This window comes from Cydia pomonella, chromosome 26, assembly GCF_033807575.1.
Source record: "Cydia pomonella isolate Wapato2018A chromosome 26, ilCydPomo1, whole genome shotgun sequence".
Lineage (NCBI taxonomy): Eukaryota > Metazoa > Arthropoda > Insecta > Lepidoptera > Tortricidae > Cydia > Cydia pomonella.
In genome coordinates, this window is record NC_084728.1 from 1,608,044 (window position 1) to 1,628,431 (window position 20,388).

Here is a 20,388-nt window from a genome sequence, read left to right on the forward strand (position 1 = left end):
ATAGTTCTGTACACCATACTAAATATATGGTGTACCGAACTAGGCTACTTTGGTTGCTACAAAATATTTGACGCTGACTGTACAATATAATAGTTATTGTTTACAGAAGTGCAAATTTTTTTAAAACCTTCGTCTTGTTTAATACCTAATATCTTATACAAATATACGCGAATCGATCAATAGGTAGATCAATAGTTTTGCTATCTTTTTGGCAACCTTCAATAGATCTCAAAAACTTTTATTTCATCGAAATAACTACTTACTAGAACTCATTTAACAACAAAGTTTTCATAAATAAATACTATATAATATTCACCATAGAGCTTTGAAACGAACTTAACTTGAAATGAATGCTCCCAATAGCCGATCTTGGTATCAGATGGTGTTAGGATAATAACATATCATTATACTTTTTTTAAGAATAGACAGGTATGGAGGCCAAGGACGTAACAGAAAATCCGATGCATTCTTTACTAGTAACGATATCACAGAGTATTTTGAGGGGTTTATAAAAATAATAATTAATAACTGTGTGGAACTCATCAGACGGTTTTAAATACAAATATTTTGGACTAAAAGGAGTGTTGTTCTCATTTTAAAACAACGTGTTGGATTGTAATGAAACTTTGCACATACATTAACATGAGGTATATCTAGTCCTGTAATTAATTTATACAACAAACGAAATAGACCAAAAACAAGTTTCGTATGAAAAACTTAAATTCTCTGTATTTTTTTAACTATGGTATCTGAAGCTACATAAACTAATTACAGGACTTGACCGCCAAAGACGTCATATGACGTGCGCGGCTACAGCCCAATATCAACCTTCATGCGTACCGACAAGGTTCACGATTACGCGCCGCGTACGATAGGCGTGGCGTTAGACATACCTTATCGTATTGTAAGTACCAAGTTTCAGAGCAATCTAGCTAGTCGTTTTGAAATGAGAGCGTAACTACGTTTGTATGGAGAACTGAGCTTGCTGCGGAGTCTTAAACGATGTCTTAATTTTTTTTTATCTTAAATTGCGCAAAAAATTATTAAATAATAATGTTTTAGTCGCTTTTCAGTGAAGGAAAACATCGTGAGGAAACCGAGCTTGCTGGGGACCCTTAAATTGTGCTAAGTTGCTAACTTTATGTTGGCTGTTAAAATTGATCTTTAGTTGATTTTGTATGATACCTACATATTTGGTAGCGATCATTTGAATTTTATTTGGAATGCTTTACTTATACTGAAACACACCCAACTTGTCAGTACAAAAAGGTGCAAAAAATCAATTTTCTATGGGTATTCAACGCTTCGCGTCTTAATTTTTTTTAATTTGTGCCTTGTCCTACTGACAAAGTGGTTGTGCCAGAGTATAGTTAGTATTTTAGTCACATTGGTGTGGTGAAAAAAAAAATTGTTTCACTAGGGCGCAGTTTTCTTAAGCCAGTCCTTTGAAATCCTTGCAACTTTCACGTGCTCGGGTGTCAATATTAGCGCGAGGGTTTTAATGTGATAGCAAACGAGCCGCCTGAAATAAACACCTACACAATATGGGAAAAACAGACAGCCCCATGTGCAGAGCGTGCATGGAAGAAGAGGAGACAACAAAACACATTCTTCTAGACTGCAGGTACAACAGGTAGAAGTATACAGGAACAAGTACCTAGGGACTCCGTGCACACTATAGGAGGCAGTTAGCAACCTGAAAACATTTCTAAGCTTCGTGGAGGAGCTGGGGTGGTTAGAGTAGCGCTACCTCGTTTCACGCAAAATAGGCACAATGGTTGTCGATTTGCGGAAAATGCCCAGAACTAACTAACTATCTAACGAGCCGTCTGTTGGAAAGCCGTCATCGTTGCCCATGGACAAAAGCAACATCACAGGAGCCAATTAAGCATTACCAACCCTTGAGAAACCTAAATACTCGCTTCTTGAAGAATCCAATCCCGTTAAACATTTTTGCTTGTAAGACAAATAACTATTATGAACTAGTTAAATTATGCTTATTCCTAAGTAGTAGTGGTAATCCGTTTGTACACTTTGTACATAGTAGTATTAATAATAACGTTATAAACTCAATCGACCATTCACTATTCATTTACGCTAGAGTACTCCCAATGTCTCTGGAAAAAAGTACTGCCGGTCACGGTCATAAGCATCTATATACTTTTTATATGTATGCCATTGAAATACAATAAAAATATGTATACATGATCATGAATGTAAAAGTACTGTCACTTGACTTGTACTTTACACAAAATTAAAGTATATTTGGGTTGAAAAAGTCTAAGCTAACATTGCAAGCTTGCTCCGACTTAAATCAAATATCAAATATCAAACATTTATTCAGCAAATAGGCAACAGGGGCACTTTTACATGTCCATTTTTACAAACAATAAATAAAAAAAATACAAAAAAACAATTACAAATATCGAAACGATGAAATAATAAATACTTTATTAGAGATGTATACTGTCTCTAAATGTCAAATTACACAAAAAAAAACTATGATAAAAAATAAAACCATAAAATACTAAAATTCTTTAGAGATGTATAAGTCTCTAAGTGTCAGAGATAAAATATAAAAAAGATATTAAATTATCCTTAGAGATGTAGAGGGTCGCCAAGGCTTGAATTCTTATATAAATAATTAAAAGACAAAAAATTAAAGAGAACGAAGTAAGCAAATGTAGCTATCCCTTCGTGTGTCAGAGGCCATTTTGCACATGTCTGGACGTATGGGCTTATTCTCTTTATTTAGGCACAGTCATTACAGAAGAGTAACATTAGAAAATATTACATATAATATTGACAATACAGTGCCGAAAACGTTATAGTTTATAGTTATTAATTTTGTTGCAATGGACCTGAATTAACTAATATTATGATGATGAATAAGAAGATGAAATTGAAAGAAGGAAAACCAAGCGCTGACAACTATCCCAGTAAATGACACTATTAAATTTAAGTCATTAACATTAGAAGTGACAGTGACATGCCAAGCACTAGGACGTTCACCCTCGTAATTGTTTACTAGCTACTTAAGGCGCTACGCGCCGTCTTTGTCGAAAATCTGTTACTTTCTAGAGGCTATTTCTTCTAAATGGGTCATCAAACAATTATGGGAAAAATATATATGAATGTTAATTTTATGTACAACAATCGCAATTTGACTTTTTTCCTAAAATTTATAGTTTCACCGTAAAAAAAAAAATAATACCACAGGCCATTTTGCGGCTAACTTTGCTTATTTCTACTAAACGGCTTAATCGATTAAAATTATATATATATTTAGTAAAAGATATAAAACTTAAAATCTAAATCTAAAAATGAATAAAACTAATCTTAAAATAAATAATTAAAAACTATCCCCTGCGGCATGGTGCCGTAGATGCTGGCAGCATTTCCTCGTTGTATCGCAATACTTATTCTCTGTGCGAGGAAGCTGCCAGCTCTACAATCACCGGTAGCGTCTGCTATTTTTTTGGCTAAATCCTTGAATAGTGTAGACGCATTCGGACCCCACGGGCCAAAAAACTAATTAAAAACATTACATTAAGCTAATCTATATGAATTTTTATTATGACCGTCAAAGAAAATTGATTATATACAATTATAAAATGTCTAGAAATATAGGTACATACAAGACATAATCGAAAATCAAGATTTAATATATTCCTCACAACGTCAAATAGATAATGAAATAAAAACAAATTATGGGAAAAATGACAATATACCTACTTATATAGGTATCTCGTAATGATCGTCAAATTAAATTAAAGAAGGTTAAGTACATTACGATACAAGTGCGAAAAAAAGGAATTACCTATTCGCACATGTATCGTACAACGTTTTACATATGGCCCTTTAAATGTTCGATACAGTAACGTAATATGCTAATATTCGCACTAGTGCGGTAAAGTAGCACCATAAGTACTGTAAACAACATTACAAAATAATAGTAAAATAACAATGCTAATATCATGGGAATGATATCGGAATGATGTCATTCAAGAATCGTGCATTTCGCTCGTACAGTCAAAAGATTTAATTTGTCACCCATTTCGTACCTTGTCACAGTGACAAACATTAAAGTCACTAGAGTATGGAGTGTGGAATTAAGAGGAGTGACATCTCTTATGGTAGAACTGTTGCAAAAGTGTCCAGCTGTCAGCTATAAATAATAGTTCCAAATCTCTTCAGAGTAGCGCTAGAGTAGCTAAGAACCTAGGCGCCATTGACGGAGTGAAGTGCGCTGTCTATGATTTGATTTTTTGTTCAAGTACTCTAGGTATTGTAGCGCCACCTATTTAAGGTTTTTGATGACACTTTTTGGTACATGGAGATTTATTTCCTTACCTCCACCTTCCGTACACTAGAGACCTCATACTATTGTCACGGTGACAAGGTACGAATGGGTCACAAATTAAATTTGTTGACTGTACTTGTCCGTACATGTATTGGTTCGAGCGAGACGTATGATATAATTCTGGTGTCAGTGTTCGAATTGGCCTCGACGAAAGTGTTGGACCCGCCCGAAATTGCCCTTTCATACAAACGTAGTCCTCATTTTCCTCTCTGGATGTTAACATTATTGAAAATATTTTGACACAATTTGTATGTATGTATGTATGTATAAACTCTTTATTGTACAAAATATAAATACGGCACAGTATAAGCAGTACAAAGGCGAACTTTAAGGGATTTCTTCCAGTTAACCTTTGAGTAGATGAGAGTTGATGAAGAATGGTAGACAAGTATAGCACTGAGTACAATATACTAGAGGAAAGTCAATAAAATTATAAAAGAGGGCAAAAATAAATAAAATTAAATAAAAAAATAGAAGTAATAGTATAACAAATATATAAAATACCTATATTATATACAACAATTATATATTTATAGTCACAAATAAATTAAATCTGGTCAGATAGCCACAGCTTCTTTAACTGCCTGCCCCTTAAGCGATGCTACGGACCGCAATTGCCTTAAGGAGGTAGGCAACTCATTCCAAAGCTGAACCGCTCAAATTTGCGCGCGAATTTGTTATATATCAACCACAGTCATGTTCCTACGTTTGATGTTTTTCGAATTCTTAATTATTATAAGAGTTAAAAGCATTTAAAATTTTGTATGAAATCTGTTTTTCGCTCCTAATTTTTATAATAAAACAAAAATCGAAAAACGTCCAACGGGGCACAGCTATGGTTAATATACATCCAATTATGCAAAAATATTTACCATAATGTCCATATCCAGATAGGAAAATGGGGACTACGTTTGTATGGAGCATTCGTCGTCCTCTTTCCACTTAATATGCGTGTGCGCAGCGGGATGCCCAATCAGTCCCCGGGGAGATACAGAGTAATATAGACTGATAACACTTATTCCATCGCTACTTAGGATTTTTCTTACTGCACTAAATTGAGATTAATGACATATTTAATCGAAGCACATATACGTTTTAACGTGGAGTTCTTATGGCATTAATTAGGACTTGAAATTATGTAATAATTAAGTTAGGTGTTCTGTACCCGTAGTGTAAATTTATTCGATGGCGTAACGTGACGAATGCGTTTGCGTTAAGTCTCATTTTGTATGGGATTTTAAATTTCCTAAACGTTCCGCTTGGCGCGCTGTGTCTTAATCCTAAATGAGACTTAACGCAAACGCGTAAGTCACGTTTCGTAATCGAATGAATTTACACTAGGAGCTCTGGTTACTTATGTTCAGTTTATTAAGTCACCTGCAATAATTTACGGGCTTAATATAGGTACAGGTCATACTGAGAAACTTTTACTATGGGACCAACCCCGAAATCGGGAATAATTTTTTCTCTCCCATAGACAATTTCAAGGTCAGACAGCCAAAATGTATGACACATAAAAAAAATAATTCGCCTATTTTCTTGGACTTCGACTAAAAGACCATCCAGTATATAATGTAAAATAAATAAGTGGTATAATTGCGTGGTAAGGTATATATATGTATGTGATATAATTCGCTGTTAAATGATGACATACCAATAAGAATCTTCTTCCTCCTCGCGTTGTCCCGGCATTTTGCCACGGCTCATGGGAGCCTGGGGTCCGCTTGGCAACTAATCCCGATAATTGGCGTAGGCACTAGTTTTTACGAAAGCGACTGCCATCTTCCAAGCCAGAGGGTAAACTAGCTTGCTAGAATTAATCCGGTTTCCTCACGATGTTTTCCTTTACCGAGAAGCGGCTGGTGAATATCAAAAGATATTTCGTACATAAGTTCCGAAAAACTCATTGGTACGAGCCGGGTTTGAACCCGCGACCTCCGGTTTGCAAGTCGCACGCTCTTACCGCTAGGCCACCAGCGCTTCACTGACATATCAATAAGAAGTTTCATGAAATATGTCCTAAGAATGTTCATTTTATTAATTACATTTTAATAAATATAAATTATTACCTATTTTGGTAAACTCAGGTTTTGTCTCTTTCGTGGTTTATTTTTCTCGTGGCAAGAGAAACCGTGTAAGGGAAAGTAAATTTTTTTCAGTAATTTTTTTTTAGTTTTTAGTATTTGATTGCCTAAAAAGTGTTTTTTATCTTTCAATTTTATAATACTTAAAAATTATTTTTAGTCTCATTCACACCTTTTTACTATGTAAATAAAATACTTAAGCATATATGCTTACCTCTTTCATATTCAATCGCTCCACAGGCAAAAATGTCCAAAAATATCACTAAAACCACCAAACAATTCACTCGAAAAACACACTCCCTAACTGTCATCGTGACGTTTAAATCCCGCGCTAAAATTAAAAACAAAAACTATACATAGCGATGCCTAAGTCTAGGCATTTTTTTAATTATTTTTTTTCAGACGAGCGCTCGACGCGACGTTTGGAAACCCACTAGCCAACTGACCAACTTAATGCAAGTAAAATAAGAAACATACATATTACAAGCATAGAAAGAAAGCGACAAAGTTATATAATTTCCCCTCATTTTAATCTCAACCTTATTTCATTGCGGTTAAAGTTGAGAATAGCAGTTATGTATTCGATGGGACTTGGTCGCAGTAAGTAGTAACTTGCTAAACGAGTGAACGGTGAAATGAGAAATTGTGAGAGACGGACGTATGTCAGAGGGAGATGGGAAGACATTTCTTTTTACAATGCGGCTCTGTAGAGTTTAGAGTTGAGAAAGTTTTGTTCGATTGATTAGTAAGTACAATCGATTCGGTGCGTTTTAGTTTTATTTTTGTTTATATAAGTATATACATAATACAGATCTATAGTATATTATAGACAGAGTATAGGCTGATAGTTAACTAATTTTATCAGTAACAATATAATAATACTTTTAAATAATGTTCTATTAACTATTTTAACAACGCGAATAATTGAACCTATAATATTTAATATTTTGCATTTTTTCAACGTTACAAAATGTTAACCATTTTATTTGGATTCTAATATTTTTGAATAAATAAGTTAAAGAAAGTAAACTAAGTGAGTAATAAGTAACTGAGTACGTGAAGCTTGAATGGTTCAAATAATATATCTTTATCCTTTAATTTGATTTATATTTTTATTGCTTTTTAAAGTATTTTTATGGACTGAAACAGGCTAAGTTAACTCTGCACCATGTGTTATTTTAAATGTTATAATTCATAGAAGTTTGACGTTTATGATAACACTTCCACTATCCACACTCTCTGTTGTCCTCTCTATCTATATCTGAATATTTGAACACAGTTAGGTGTAGGTACCTCAATGTTATAAGTATATTTATCTTTGAATATGCGATACATTATGTACATAAATAAAATATTGTGTATTTATGTCACTGGTTGAACGATTAAGTTACGTGATTTTTGTGCAAACATTATTTTAAGCGGTGGTGGCCGAGTGAATCTGACGTCCGACTTTCAACCGGAGGTCGCGGGTTCAAATCCTGGGTCATACCAATGAATTTTTGGCACTTATGTCCGGAGTATCCTTTGGTATTTACCACTAACATTTCGGTGAAGGAGAAGCGTGAGGAAACCTGCATACACCCGCGAAGGAATTCAAAGGTGTATATGAAATCTCGAACTTACATTGGGCCAGCGTGGGGACTATAGCTCAAACCCTCTAGCGCATAAGAGGAGGCCTGTGCCAAGCAGTGAGATGTATGGTATAGGTTGAATTATAATAATTATTTTATTTGAAGATCCGCTTGGAATAGACTATAAATCCTATTTGAAACTAGGAGGTAAACAGATCTCTTCAAATATAAACGTAAAAGTCGTTCATATACGATATCCGTTTACCATCAGGCGAGCCTAAATTTTTTTAATCATCAAAATAAAAAAGCCCAAGTTCAAAGTTATAGCGTCTATTTATAATATATCGAGCATAGTAACGGAGGAATCTCACTTTTTTCACAACCTGTATGACATAATTCGTCAAATATGACCCCTTTCTCATACATTAGAAAGAGACCACTATACATCCTAAACTACACAACTAGGACAATCCTTTACAAACTTATCTTTGCGGGTGGAGAAATGTTGAAAAACGTAACTCAGTACAAAAAAGTATTTTACAGTACATATGGTGCTGCTTTACCGCACTAGTGCTAAAATTAGCATATTACGTTACTGTGTCGAACATTTAAATGGCCATATGTACTGTAAAACGTTGTACGATACATGTGCGAATAGGTAATTCGCAACTCGTGTCGATTTAAAACACTCCCTTCGGTCGTGTTTTAATTTATCGCCACTCGTTTCGAATTTCTTATTTTTCGCACTTGTATCGTAATGTACTATTATACAATCGTAATGTAATAGAAAGCTTTTCAGTCGAGTACATGTTTAGGTAACGAAGTATGCTGAGTTGCCAAAGTAAGGTACGAGATTGAAAAGCTTGATTATATCACTATTGTATACAATGTTTTTTCTACGAGTCATCTAAAATAATATTTTTACTATAAAACCTAAATAATTAATGAAATTGGTATCTCAATAGACAAAAATGTAGTACAAAAGACATAAACGTGTGTATTGTCGCCAGTTTAGCCTTTTTTATGGGAGCGCGGCGACGTGATAGGTATTTTTTTATAGTTGACTACAGCGTATCGAAATGAATATTATAGTTGAGTTGGGATCCCATACATGAAAAGTACGAAATCTTAATTCAACCATTACATTCGACGAGTAGAAAAATGTCACTTAATGTTAGACGGTAGCGACATCACCAGCGGCAAATGCAAGTTGGATCCTTTACAAACTTATCTTTGCGGGTGGTGAAATTTTCAACTACAGTAGCTCAGTACAAAAACTTTAACATTGTTAGACGGAGGCGACATCGTCAACGGTAAATGTAAGTTGGTTTTATATATAAATATAGAGTTGCTAATTCGAAACGGTAAAGTAATGACGTCGGTACTGAATCCATTTGGCAGGAGCAGGTTTAACCGAGTTTGGAAAAGGTTGGTTTTTTAACGATTTAAGGTCTTTGTCCTTCGGATTATTGTGAGAATTGTCAGGAGGGTTAATAGTTTAAGGGAATATAAAATATATATGTTAACGGCACCAATCATGGGATATATAAACAAAATATGGAGTATTTTTGATATTTCACCGACTTGCAAAATTTCTACCGCTTTATGCGTTAAAAGTTGAGTGTTCTATTCGTCCGTTATGTTTTTTATGTATTTAATGAATACTGCAATTGGTTTCAATATTATTAACTAATTAAAACTATGTTTATTTGCCCCAGTCATGGGATGTATGGCGCCATTAATTTTCAAACTAACAAATATTAATGAAAAATTAAACTTAAGCAGCTCTTTGGCTCTTGTTTATGGTAAAATGTTACCATAGCGTTTAAACACCGATGTCAAACACTTGACAACACAACACTTTGAGTAGGCTCTAGTGTTATTTGGCTGCGGTTTTCTGTAAGGTGGAGGTACTTCCCCAGTTGGGCTCTGCTCTAGATCTGGAATGACATCCGCTGTGCTGTGCCCTACCACACAGAGCGAGATGACATTCACAATGCCCATACCTCTCTTTTGGACGTAGTTTAAGGAGTAATTTGTTTATACCATCCCATTACTGGTGCCAGTTCCATCATAGGGGTTTATTATTGAGAAAATTGATAGATGTGATTTATTTTTAGGTTTTGACAACTGTACCCCTAGTGTAAATTTATTCTATGGCGTAACGTGACGTACGCGTTTGCGTTAAGTCTCATTTTGTATGAGATTTTGAGTTTCCTAAACGTCCCGCTTGGCGCACTGTGTCTAAATCCCATACTAAATGAGACTTAACGCAAACGCGTACGTCACTTTTCGAAATCGAATAAATTTAAACTAGGGGCTCTGGTCTGGTCTAGTGGTTAGTGCCCATGTCTATGAAGTCGATGGTCCTGGGTTCGAATCCCGGTAAGGGCATTTATTTATGTGAGTAAAATATCTATTTGTTTCCGAATCAATCAATCAATCAAAACTTTATTGATAAAATATAGTTATTTTACATATCAACACATTATATCTATATCTATTTAATAGGATCACATTATTCTTTTATAGATGAAAACATTATTTACACAAATATAATTATTTCACAGTTCATTATTATTACGGGTCGAATTATTTTAACTTATTTTAAAAAGAATTAATCAGATTTATATAATAGTCAAATATAATTATAATTTCTAATGAACAATTTTTTTTAAGTGTTTATTTCTATCACATGTAATTAAATATAAATATTTTGTTTTTAAATAGCTATTATACTTCGTACCGTAAAACCACCCAACTATAGTCCAACTATGGTCCACAAGTTCAAAAGGAAATTAAGTATCTATACCAATGTTCCTTGTGGTTTACTCCTAGTTTTACCTTCCATTTATAAACATACTTTGCCTTAGAACTACAAAAATATAGTACAATACACACCTGTACCCCTAGTGTAAATATTTTCGACAGCGAAACGTGACGTACGCGTTTGCGTTAAGTGTCATTTTGTATGAGATTTTTGACTTTCCAAAACGTCCCGCTTGGCGCGCTGTTCAAAAACCCATACAAAATGAGACTTAACGCAAACGCGTACGTCACGTTTCGAAATCGAATTTATTTACACTAGGGGTACTGTACCCCTAGTGTAAATTTAATGGACATCATAACGTGACGAACGCGTTCGCGTTAAGTCTAATTTTGTATAGGATTTTGAGTTTCCAAAACGTCCCGCTTGGCGCGCTCTTTCAAAATCCCATACAAAATGAGACTAATCGCAAACGCGTACGTCACGTTTCGAAATCGAATTTATTTACACTAGGGGTACTGAACGAGAAAAATTTAGTTTATTTGTGGACCATAGTTGGGAGCTTTGGACTCTAGTTGGGTGGTTTTACGGTATTTAAATTGATCTTGGGCAAGTAATCAGGTGGTCTTTTACAGAGTATAGTGCATCCGTAATCAACTTAATTTTTAGTTTGTTTTCAAACGTTCTACTATACTACTAATCATGGTTGATATGTTGTTGTTGTCCTAAAGCACCCCAGAGGTGCAAAGGGCCTTCACAAGCTCGCGCCACTCCTTCCTATCTTCAGCTCGTCCTCTGGCCTCGCTCCAGCTCAACCCGACCGTAACTCTCTTTGGACGGACCGTTGCCAAGAGTGTACAGGACGCCCGGAGCCACGGCTTCCGTCCGGCGGTTTCCACGCGACAGCTATGGTAGCATTATTCGTTTCCCCTCTTCGAATAGTATGTCCTATCCATCTCCATTTCCGTGTCGCAATTTCTTCGTCAATGGGTGTTTGCCGGCATATACTCCATAGGTCTTCATTTCGAATGGTTTTTGGCCAGAAAACGCGAAGGATCGACCTGAGGGACTTGTTGACGAAGACCTGAAGTTTATTAGTTAGGCCTTTAGTCACTCTCCACGTTTCGCAGCCAAAAAGCAACACAGATTTCACAGTGGATTCGAAGAGGGAAAGTTTTACTGATTTGGTTGATATACTAGTATTTAAAGTTTGTACGGAACCCTCGGTGCGCGAGTAAAACGAACTCGCACTTGACCGGTTTTTTCTACTGACGGAAATTGCTTGACAGACTATATATAATTATCTCCAGGGCGTGCAATCTCCAGTAATTCGTAATTAAAACGGTAAAGACACGGTAAAGCCCCGACGAGACAATTAATCTGTACGTTCCTGTTCCTGCTTAGCCTGTTATACGGGATGCTGCGACAGGACTTACTGTAATGTTAATTACGAACACAATATGGTGGTAAGACGTCATATTACTACATTACGATTAGGGCTGCCATCTCGAATTTCGCCAAACCCGGACAAAGATTCAAAAAAACCCGGACATTTGGCGTAAATCGCATTTTTTCTCCGGACGAGTCCGAAAATAATATTTTTTAAAAACAAGACCTTTAATTTTACATGTAGTTTTAATGTGCTTCCTTACATGACAAGTGTCCGGGTTTTCCCCTGTCAATCAATCAATCAATAATTTATTTATTTGCAAAAATACAGTAACAAAAGGTGTTAGATCTATTCAGGTACAGTCAGCATCAGAAGTAGCCTATCAAATAACGTTTCATAAGTATCTACCATTCTGTAACGGCTTGACAAAAAGTGGTGTCTTTGATATAGAACAACTAAGACTGTAAAAGATATACTTTTGAGCGCGAATTTTAGAAATTTATCTATATTTGGAAAAGTTATCCGGAATATCAGATACTTTTGGCGCGTTGTTTCATCCGCTACTTTTGATGCTGACTGTACAATGTGTATTTTGCTTGCAAGCAAGCGTGCAAATATAATAATGCATCTAAGCATTAAAAAATAACTAATTTCAAAAGACATTAACATAAATAGAAAATGAAACCAAACGTCACTTTTGACACTGACAGATCGGTATAGTATCGCTGCGACATCTTATAAGCATTGTTCGAATCTGACCGTAGGAGGCCAATTCAAAGTTACATTTTGACATCAAAACGATATGTAATTGATATGCTTTTGTTATCATTCGTCCGTGCGTCTTGCTAATACATGTACGAACAAGTACGAACGAAACATACGCGCGTAGGATAACAAAATAACATAATTTAGATATCATTTTGAGTTTGAATTGGCCTCAATGTCAAGTTTCTCGCGAGGTCTTTGACCTACGTATGGAGTGTTGGTAGAAAGGTCGTAAGCGACGATGCAGGTGATGGAGTTAGGCTGTTTTGGAATGGGAACCGAGGCACTTTCGCTTAGGGTCGTGTCTTATAGGATAGTGCAGAGCGATTATAATATAAGTTTATGTCGATACGATGTAATTAATATTATTGTTTTGAAATATAAATTTTAAAGTAAACCAGTTTTTCTCGTACCGTCTTAGAAAATAATACTTGCAGACATTAAAAAATACTATTTATAACTTTAACTTTTTTATACTACGTCGGTGGCAAACAAGCATACGGCCTGCCTGTTGGTAAGCAGCCTCCGTAGCCTATGTACACCTGCAACTCCAGAGGAGTTACATGCGCGTTGCCGACCCTAACCCCACCCCCCTCGTTGAGCTCTGGCAACCTTACTCACCGGCAGGAACACATACCTGTTCAACGCCTATTTAACTTATGTGCCTAATTTTCTGTAAATGAATTATTTTATGTACCAACCTAATTTTGACATGTTATACCTATGAAAAAATCTGAATCTGAATCTGGATAAGACTTTATTCGTTTTACAACTAGAATAACAAGGAAAACACATTTTTTTACGTTCACTTGTCAATTTATAGGTAACGTTAATTAAATTTTTATCTATTTTACTTTTTCATGGATATTATTGGTTAAACTTCATTTTTATATTATTTGAAATATGTAATTTTTATATTTCATTTTTGTGTCTTGTTTCTTTCGATATTCGATATTGGTAAGCAATAAAGAATATATATATTGTACAAAACTTACAGTAAATTCTCACTTAACATATTGTTTCCCTAGAAAATAAGATATATTAGCATCCCGCGTTAGCTTAAGTCACTAACAAGTATAAGTAATTGCACTCTCCCGTCTAATATATAGTGGTTGTCAAGAAACTAATAATAAGTCAAGTTGTAGAAAGTCAGTCAAGATGAATTATCGACTAGGTATCGATAATGACGCTGTCTCTTCACTAGATGATAATTAGTATACCTTAGGGAATATATATTTGTTAGAAAGTCTATTGTTGTACGAAATAGGTGTTAATAAAATCGATATAAAAAGTGAAACTGATAAATCGGCGGTGTCATTATCGTATGCTTACTAAATAAATATTGTCTTGTGATGTTAATGTCTTTAAAAGAGTAGTGCCGAGATTTAGATATATTGTAAACACAATAATAAGTGTCCAAAAATTTACATTGATCTATTAAGAATAAAAAAGCTGGAATAAATTTTAATCACTTGTGGTATTTTGTTATAAATTTACAATTCTACTGAGTGCGGATGATTTTTATTATTATTATTATTTTTTATTGAAAATTATAAAATATTGTTAATCATGCTACTTAATTGCATTAAATGTGTCAAATAAGCTTGTTGCCATTTCCATAAAATAAATAAATAAATAATAAGGGATTATTTATTTATGGAATGCAGCGGAGTGACTCCATACAGGGCTAAACATCTCGGATCTCCGAGAGACCTCCCTGAGGTCCTACTCAACATTAAAGGTTTGATAGGATTCCTCGAGGAGCTGGGCTGGCAGGACTAGCCCACCCCCAACATATCACGCAAAATAGGCGCAAGTCGTCGAGTTGCGGAAAATCGCCCGAATACAATACAATACAAGGGATTATTTTACTCTGATCGACTTAGTCCCAAGCTCAATCAGGCGCGGATACAAGGGGGGGGGCATAGGGGCAATGGCCCCCCCCTAAAACCCTGGCTCTCACATTACTAAATTTTTTTTTTACCTTATTTTCTGTGCAAAAATATATGATTTTCTCAAAATGGCCCCCCCCTAAGCCAAATCTTGTATCCTCGCCTGAGCTCAATAAGATTTATTTATATATTTAGGTTTGTCAACATGTAAAATACAAAAAATACTTATAAATGACAAGTTATAAAATAAGATTGCTTGAGTATTCACCCAATTACAGGCAAACACGGCATGCATTTAACAGATTTTGCTTACATTTATTTATTTTTTTCTCCTTAGTACTAAATATATACAAGGTAATGCTGGAATTAGTAGAATACAGAAAATAAGCTAAGTAACTAGTGAGATTGATGCTATCAGTAGTCTAAGTTAATATAAGTTTACAATTAAGATGTGTTTATATATTTATGTTATATATAATATAGTTAGGTATATATAAATACTTATATACATAGAAAACATCCATAACTCAGGAGCAAATATTTGTGATAAACACATAAATAAATGCCCTTACCACGATTCGAACCCGGGATCTCCTGCTTCGTAGGAAGGATCAGTACCGATTCTGTATAATAATATAGAACATATTAAAATTACGCATAGACAATTACTCGATACATTATTATATGTACAATACATATTAAAATTATATTTTAATAATCTTTTAGTATCTTAAATTATAAATAAAAACAAGAAAGTAGTAAGATAGAAGATAAAAACAAGAAAAACATCGACAAATGATTATCGATACTGTGCCACATCCCTAGTATTATCGACACCGTATTGGTCACGGCGGCACAATAGGAAGCTTATTTGTACAACGTCGGCAGAAAAATACTACCTACATTTTAAAACATCGACAAATTATTATCGATACTGTGCCACATCCCTAGTATTATCGACACCGTATTGGTCACGGCGGCACAATAGAAAGCTTATTTGTACAGCGTCGGCAGAAAAAGACGATTTTTGTATGAGTAAATGATGAGTCAGATTATTTTTTGAAAAAAATGTCTCATCCGGATTTTGTTACGGTTTTTTATCTTAAAATTGTCATGTTATGCTTTTTCTATACGTTTTTGGTCCAATTAATGGGCTATTGGGGTTGAAAATATTTTATACTATGAGTTAAGGTTACGCGTCTTCCCTGTGGACATCAATTCAATTCATTTATTTAATTAAACATAGGTTACAAGAAAAATGGTGGTAGAACTATAAATATAAGTTTCATCTCTATGTTTTACCCACTATGGTGTACAAAATTGTCTCCTGTGGTTATAAAATAAATGCATGGTTATGTCTAACCTAACTAAACACTTAGCCATTAATACTACTACAAATGTCACTTATTTAGGTTACATATATATTTTTTTTATACTACGTCGGTGGCAAACAAGCATACGGCCCGCCTGATGGTAAGCAGTTTCCGTAGCCTATGTACGCCTGCAACTCCAGAGGAGTTCCATGCGCGTTGCCGACCCTAAACCCACCCCTCCTCATTGAGCTCTGGCAACCATACCCACCGGCAGGAACACAACACTATGAGTAGGGTCTAGTGTTCTTTGGCTGCGGTTTTCTGTAAGGTGGAGGTACTTCCCCAGTTGGACTCTGCTCTAGATCTGGAATGACATCCGCTGTGCTGTGCCCTACCACACAAAGCGAGATAACATTCACAATGCCCATACCTCTCTTTTGGACATAGTTTAAGGACGTACCCGGGTCCGAACATTTATATACAATGTCAAAAAAAAGAAAAGATTAATATAATCATCATTTATCTCCGCATCATTAACTTCTTTTTTTTTTTTTTTTTTTTTTTATTTATTACAACATTAAAATATAAAATATGTGTACCACAAAACAAAATATTCGCCAAACTGCGAGACAGTTTGTTGGCTATGAGCTCGCTCGTTATACTTATAAAAAGGTACATAATTTTGCACTGTCCTACCGTCCCGGCATGGCCAATTTTTATGTAGGTATTACAATTATGAAGTAGGTATAACGTAGGATTGGTGACTCAACACTGGTGGCGCGGGCGCGGGACAGGAGCACAGCGGTGCGTAAAAAACTACCCAAAGGTTATATATGATAAGACCGCCTGTTGTCTGCCTCTAAATTTAATCAATTGTTTATTTTTCTTGTATATTTTTACTGAGGTGTGCCAATAAAGAGTATTTTATCTATTTATCTATCTATCATTTTTACAATTCTAATACTAAATTTAAAGAGAATAATAGAATAATATATTTATTTCAAGAATTTGGCATTACAAGACCAGCAGTACATTGATCCCCACACTAGGCTCAGCCTGCCACGTGGGAATCTCAGAGAAGTATCGAAATGGTGCGGTTCTCATTTTAACAGAATACATTATTGTTAAAGCTAAATTAAGTAAATAAGATTTTTTTATTATATGACTAACTATCAAACTAAGCACAAAAACAGTTAAAAAGGTCTCAGTAAGTTGTATGTAAGTGAAAGTGTTTATGTTTTTTTAAATAAACATACAATTCTAATACAACTCTGAGCCATTATCATCATTTATTTTTGACGACCGGTCTGGCCTAGTGGGTAGTGACCCTGCCTATGAAGCCAGTCATGGGTGTTTTCTATGTATTTATTTGAGGGACTTGACTGCCCTTGTAAACTGTATGTTGGTCTTCTGTGCCTTAACTAAAAAAACCGGGCAAGTGCGAGTCGGACTCGCGCACGAAGGGTTCCGTACCATTATTTATAAATAAAAACGGCAAAAAAATTATGTTTGTTGTATGGGAGCCCCCTTAAATATTTATTTTATTCTGTTTTTAGTATTTGTTGTCATAGCGGCAACAGAAATACATCATCTGTGAAAATTTCGACTGTCTAGCTATCACGGTTCATGAAATACAGCCTGGTGACAGACGCACGGACGGACGGACGGACGGACGGACAGCGAAGTCTCAGTAATAGGGTTCCGTTTGACCCTTTGGGTACGGAACCCTAAAAAGACGGTGGTACCACCTTGCGCCGCCTTACTGCAAAAATTGCCTGTCGCTGCATCCTTACAGAAGTTGGTTCGGAATACAGCCTGTGCAGGTCGGTTTTGGTTCCAAAAGCGGCTGCGAAGCCGCTGTCCATGCCGTTCGAACGTACATCGAGCGCCAGGCAGGAGAGGTTCTTCTGAAGGTGGATGTCTCCAATGCTTTTAATTCAGTAACAAGGGGTGCCTTGTTGACTCAAATAAAATAAAAAATTCCGGCTACCTTTAACTTTCTTTGGCAGTGTTACAGTTCTCCTTCAAAATTATTATACCAATCCAACCTTTTAGCATCTTCCGTCGGTTGTCAACAAGGCGACCCCCTTGGTCCAGCAATTTTCAGTCTCGCTATTCATCCCATAATCAAGAATCTAAATTCAAAATTAATATTTGTTATCTAGACGATGGGATCCTTGGCGGTGAAGCGATTTCGAAAGTTTATAAATAAAAAAAACAAAATTTCAAGGCCACTTGACGACCGGTCTGGCCTCGTGGGTAGTGACCCTGCCTATGAAGCCGATGGTCCCGGGTTCAAATCCTCGTAAGGGCATTTATTCGTGTGATAAGCATGGATATTTGTTCCTGAGTCATGGGTGTTTTCTATGTATTTAAGTATTTATAAATATTTATATATTATATATAATATCGTTGTCTAAGTACCCTCAACACAAGCCTTATTGAGCTTACTGTGGGACTTAGTCAATTTGTGTAATAATATCCTATAATATTTATTTATTTATTTATTTATCTTCACATCGGTTTTTTTATACCACGACGTCCACGACGGTGGCTAGCAAGCATACGCCGCCTGATGGTAAGCAGTCACCGTAGCCTATCAAAATAAAAATCTGTTGGGTTATATAGGCCCACGGTGTATATGTCCACATACTTGTAAACTATGATGTTGACCGTACAGGCCACGTGAAAGTGAAATAATGTTGCTGTCGCTACTGACGGTTGTGTAGCTATTATTACTTTGTTGACCTTACGTTGCATTGTGCCCGGCTTGGGAATATCACAAAGATGGGTGTGTTCTTATTGTGCCTTAATTTTTTTTATATACTACTGGCCTTAGCGTCTATTTCAGACGATCTATGGTGCAATGTCTAGAGACATTACACCGCCTGGGACGGAGTTAAGGAAAACGCAGGGATGCCCAGCACCTGCGCCACCCTCTCGACCTCACTGGCCGGACCCACAGGAAAGGCAAGCCAATACGTGTGGTTGGCTGCAGGAGTCTACCGCAGATTTCAGATTGGACCCTACTCACGCCTAACGGGGTCGGGGGGGACGGGGTTTTATATAAGTAAATAAATAAATAATATAGGGAGATTCTTACACAAATTGACTAAGTCCCATGGTCAGCCAGGAAGGCTTGTGTTGTGGGTACTTAGACAACTTATTCTTCCTCGCGTTGTCCCGGCATTTTGCCACGGCTCATGGGAGCCTGGGGTCCGCTTGACAACTAATCGCAAGATTTGGCGTAGGCACTAATTTTTACGAAAGCGACCGCCATCTGACCTTCCAACCCAGAGGGTAAACTAGGCCTTGTTGGGATTAATCCGGTTTCCTCACGATGTTTTCCTTCACCGAAAAGCGACTGGTAAATATCAAATGATATTTCGTACATAAGTTCCGAAAAAATCATTGGTACGAGCCGGGGTTTGAACCCGCGACCTCGGGATTGCAAGTCGCACGCTCTTACCGCTAGGCCGCGGAAAGAATGAGTGAAAGGAGGTTAACAAAGAGAGTGTATAAGGGAGAAGTAGAAGAGGGAGCTGGAAGGGGTAGACCTCGGCGGACTTTCTCTGATCAAATCGGTGAAATCCTGAAGAACGGCCAGGTCAAGAGCACCCTAAACCGACGAGCGTGTATGAGGAATGTTATGAGAGTGAAGGAAGCGAAAAAGGTATGTCAGGATCGTAGCAAGTGGAAATCCGTGGTCTCTGCCTTCACCTCCGGGAAATAGGTGTGATTATATTATGTATGTATGTATAGGTCATTCTGAGCAACTATAATCTTGAAAGAAAATTGACTCTCCCATATATTTTGGATGCCTGATGTTGATTTTTTTTATGATACAGAAGGCAAACGAGCAGACGGATCACCTGATGGTAAGTGATTACCGCCGCTCATGGACGCCCGCAACACCAGAGAGGTTGTAAGTGCGTTGCCGGTTAAGATGAGAGTACGCTCTTTTCTTGAAGGTTTGTAGGTCCTATCGGTCCGTAAACACTGCAGGCGACAGTTTACACAGTTAAGCTCATAAGGGAGAGTCCATTCTTTTTGTAAAGTTTATTCTCTCTGCTCTGTAGAGCCAAGTGGAGTAAACCTTCGTGTTGTGATTGTCGAAAGTGGCAGGAACAGGCGCATTGGCAGGTGGAAAGTCATTATTTACTGCGCAAACCTGCCAATTGTATACAAACGTGTGTCAGAGATAACATGACGTGTGTATTGTGTTTTATTATCACTTTATCGG

The 20,388-nt window shown here is 36.3% G+C and overlaps 1 protein-coding gene across 1 annotated transcript in view; it reads right to left on the bottom strand.

Annotated features, from left to right (window-relative positions):
• The window catches only part of LOC133532092 (serine protease filzig), a 57,398-nt gene extending 50,036 nt beyond the window's left edge, over window positions 1–7,362 (bottom strand). Inside the window, exon 1 of the mRNA XM_061870587.1 lies at window positions 6,662–7,362. Within this exon, the coding sequence (XP_061726571.1) occupies window positions 6,662–6,758 (97 nt within the window). The 5' untranslated portion in view covers window positions 6,759–7,362. The remainder of the gene's footprint in view (window positions 1–6,661) is intronic.
• Between the last annotated feature and the right edge of the window lie 13,026 nt (window positions 7,363–20,388).